The following is a 3,719-nucleotide window of genomic DNA, read 5'->3' on the forward strand; positions in this document are numbered from 1 at the left end:
CAGTAGAGGACAGTAGAGGAGAGGACAATAGAGGAGAGGACAGTAGAGGGAGGGACAGTGGAGGACAGTAGAGGGGAGTAGAGGACAGTAGAGGGAGAGGACAGTAAGAGGAGAGGACAGTAGAGCAGAGGAGAGTAGAGTAGATGACAGTAGAGGAGAGGACAGCAGAGGACAGTAGAGGAGAGGACAGTAGAGGAGAGGACAGTAGAGGACAGTAGAGGAGAGGACAGTAGAGGACAGTAGAGGAGAGGACAGTAGAGGACAGTAGAGGACAGGACAGTAGAGGAGAGGACAGTAGGGGACAGTAGAGGAGAGGACAGTAGAGGACAGTAGAGGAGAGGACAGCAGAGGACAGTAGAGGGGAGGACAGTAGAGGAGAGGACAGTAGAGGAGAGAACAGTAGAGGACAGTAGAGGAGAGGACAGAAGAGGAGGATCCAGAGTGGGTTAGTCCAACGTGACCACATCCCAGAGGTCTAGGTGTGGAGGGAACTATTGTTTTCTAAAGAGGGGGTAGGAACTGAACTCACCGCTTCCTGCAGCAGTTGCTCCAGTGAGTAGATTCTGGGGCGATTTCCCTCTCCCCGTCAATAACAATGCTGTAGCTGGAGATTGAGAAAGAGGAGAGAGAGAGCGAGAGAGAGAGGAAGGAAGGAAGGGAGGAAGGGAAGAGGGAAGGGAGAGAGAGAGGGAGGAAGAGAGAGAAAGGAATAGAGATAGAGAGTAAGAGGAAGGGAGAGGGAGAGAAAGAGAGGGAGAGAGAGAGATCGAGAGAGGAAGAGTAGAGAGAAGAGGAAGAGCAGAGAGAGAAAACTATTTTCAGCTGTGTGGGTATTATGCCTGCCTGGTTTCACGTGTCACTGTCCCACTCCTCTGTTCCACTTGCCTGCTGCCGGAGCAGCATTATCGACACTCTTCTACTCAGAGTGAGCTGGGTGAGAGAAGACATGGGTTATGTAACAGAGAGGAGGAGGAGGAGAGAGAGGAGGGGGGGAGGAGGAGAGAGAGGGAGGAGGAGGAGGGGAGAGAGAGGGAGGAGGAGGAGAGAGAGGGAGGGAGGAGGGAGAGAGGGAGGAGGAGAGAGGAGGGAGGAGGAGAGGGAGGGGGAGGGAGGAGGAGAGAGAGGGAGGGAGGAGGAGAGAGAGGGAGGAGGAGGAGGAGGAGAGAGGGGAGGAGGAGGAGGGAGAGAGGGAGGGAGGAGGGAGGAGAGGAGGAGAGGAGGAGAGAGATGGAGAAAGGAAGAGAGAGTGCTCTGCAGGGGTTGTGTGGACTCCTTCTGGAGTGATAGGCTAAGATGCCAAACTGAGTCACTCACTGCAGAGAAGACCAACCATGGCTCCCAGCCACTGAGGTAGAAGTGGCTGATACTGTATATACTGTGTGTGCGTGCGTGTGCGTGTATGTGTGTGTGTGTGTGCGTGCGTGCGTGTACTCACTAGTGTAAGATGCTCTGGATAAGAGTGTCTGCTAACTGACTGACATGTAGATGTAAAGGTATAGTTACATGTCTGGCAGCTCTAGTGTGTGGACCCGGGCTGCGTAGAGAAGTTCATCCTCCTTGGAGATCAGCACCCTGAGTCCATCTGTCAGCAGCTGTCTGGTCAGGACACAGCTGGGGGCTGCTGGGTAAGGCGTCATTTAATGAAAGACAGCACACATCAACAGTGCGTATGGAAGTGCATATTTGTTCCCTCCTATCGTGTGTGTGTGTGTGTCTGTGTGTGTGTGTCTGTGTGTGTGTGTGTGTGCGTGTGTGTGTGTGCGTGTGTGTGTGTGTGTGTGTGTGTGTGTGTGTGTGTGTGTGTGTGTGTGTCTGTCTGTGTCTGTGTGTGTGTGTCTGTGTGTGTGTGTGTGTGTGTGTGTGAGTCTGTGTGTGTGTGGTGTGTGTTTAACTATTGCTGTGGTAATCAGAAGTCCTCACAAGGATTGTAAAACGAGGAAAATTCAGACAAGTGGGGACATTTTCCGGTCCCCACGAGGAAGAAGGCTATTTTAGGCTTAGGGGTTACAGTTTAGGGTTACAGTTAGGGTTAGGGTTAGAGGTTAGGTAAAATAGGATTTTGGATGGGAATCAATTATTTGGTCCCCACAAGGATAGTAATACAAAACTGTGTGTGACAGTGTTCCCTCCTCACCTAGTGTACTCCTGGGGATGTGAGGGTATGATGGGTTACTGTCCTCATCCCCCTCTGAGAAGCTGCTATCATCCTCATCCATCTGAAAGCCCTCGTCCGCCGCCATGCTCTCTAGTAGACGGCTCACTGCACGGCCCTTGGGCTGGGGGGGAGAGAGAGACAGAGAGAGAGAGAGAGAGAGAGAGAGAGAGAGAGAGAGAGAGAGAAAGAGAGAGAGAGAGAGAGAGAGAGAGACAGAGAGAGAGGAAGTTAGTTAGCATGTAACTCAGAGATTGACACTAAACACTGCATATGCAGTATGTACCCTGGAGGTAGTCATTTTCCCTGACATAGTTTCACTCTTCCACATAAGAAGGTGCGATCCACACTCCCCCAATCCCCCATTTCCTGCCCCCCCACCCCCTTCACACAGTTACTCAGCAGGGAGGGAGTGGGATGTGACCTGGTACTGTATCCATGGTGATAGAGCATATCACTTTGAATTCCAGGCTGTCAGATGCTAAATGCTAAATGACATACCGGTACATACATAGTGAGCCGTCTACTACGAATGTAGGACCTGCCAATGGCAAATCAGATCAGACAAATGAGAGGATAGAGGTGAGCAATGAGGGCCGATTGAGTGATTCTGATTACCTGTTTGTTTCGGATCCTCCTCCCTGCACGTGTTGTCGTCACTCTGAGGTGATTGGACACCGCCTGACCAGCAACCTCTCCTCTGTGACATGTGACCAGGAAGAGAGGTGTGAGTGAGTGAGTAAATGAGTGTGCGAGTGTGTGTGTGTGGATCTCTGCATGGCCAGTGCTACAGTATGAATCATCCCAGTGTGAGGAGAGAACGGCGTCAGGTTGTCTTGGTTATGTGAGAGATCGAGATACAGACTGAAGTTGTGTAATTGTCTAAATTCTAAATCTTTCAATATATTCACTTTTAGATAAAAAAAAGGTCTATCTAGAACCTAAAAGGGTTTTTGGCTGTCCCCATAGGGAGAACCCTTTGAAGAACCCTTTTGGTTCCAGATAGAACCCTTTTGGTTCGAGGTAGAAACCTTGGGTTCTATATAGAACCCGTGCCACAGAGCATTCTACATGGAACCCCAGAGGGTTCTCCTATGGGGACAGCCGAAGAACCCTTTTGGAACCCTTTTCTCTAAGAGTGCATCACACTCTGGGTTAACTTCACATGTTCTAAGAGGTTGAAGTTGTGTCATTGTAACTAGGTTCAGTTTTGCATTTTCCTCCACTAATGGATTTGGATAAGGGGAGCTGCTACTCGATCTGGACCTGGGCAGTGGTGTGAAGTACTTAAGTCCTTTTTTGGGGTATCTGTACTTCACTATTTATATTTTTGACATTTTTACTTCACTACATTCCAAAAGAAAATGATGTATTTTTTACTCCATACATTTTCTCTGACACCCAACACAACTAGTAGCATTTTGAATGTTTATTAGCAGGACAGGAAAATGGTCCAATTCACACACTTATGAAGAGAACATCCCTGGTCATCTACTGCCTCTGATCTGGTGGACTCACTAAATGCTTAGTTTGTAAATGATGTCTGAGTATTGGACTGTGCCCCTGG

The 3,719-nt window shown here is 49.4% G+C and overlaps 1 protein-coding gene across 2 annotated transcripts; it reads right to left on the reverse strand.

Annotated features, from left to right (window-relative positions):
• Positions 1-493: 493 nt before the first annotated feature.
• On the reverse strand, positions 494-2,788 carry LOC135534268 (BAH and coiled-coil domain-containing protein 1-like). Of its 2 annotated transcripts, none has more exons than XM_064961345.1 (4): positions 2,771-2,788; positions 2,135-2,276; positions 1,504-1,618; positions 494-604 (listed from the first exon to the last, which is right to left on the reverse strand). In XM_064961345.1, exons 2-4 carry the CDS (start codon positions 2,238-2,240, stop codon positions 526-528), a joined length of 300 nt encoding a protein of 99 aa, XP_064817417.1. In that variant the 5' UTR covers positions 2,241-2,276; positions 2,771-2,788; the 3' UTR covers positions 494-525. The 2 variants fall into 2 exon arrangements, with proteins under 2 accessions (XP_064817417.1, XP_064817416.1); XM_064961344.1 differs by having other exon boundaries at positions 1,504-1,621.
• Between the last annotated feature and the right edge of the window lie 931 nt (positions 2,789-3,719).

Source organism: Oncorhynchus masou, unplaced genomic scaffold, assembly GCF_036934945.1.
Source record: "Oncorhynchus masou masou isolate Uvic2021 unplaced genomic scaffold, UVic_Omas_1.1 unplaced_scaffold_3232, whole genome shotgun sequence".
NCBI classification, from domain to species: Eukaryota; Metazoa; Chordata; class Actinopteri; order Salmoniformes; family Salmonidae; genus Oncorhynchus; species Oncorhynchus masou.

Bases quoted from the DNA above. Each gene is read 5' to 3' on its own strand.
- LOC135534268 (XM_064961344.1), bottom strand. From the start codon at position 2,240: ATGGCGGCGGACGAGGGCTTTCAGATGGATGAGGATGATAGCAGCTTC. The intron at 1,622-2,134 runs GTGAGGAGGGAA...CGCCTTACCCAG, and splicing joins CATCCCCAGGAGTACACTAG to CAGCCCCCAGCTGTGTCCTG. The intron at 605-1,503 runs GTAACTATACCT...CTCAATCTCCAG, and splicing joins ACACTAGAGCTGCCAGACAT to CTACAGCATTGTTATTGACG.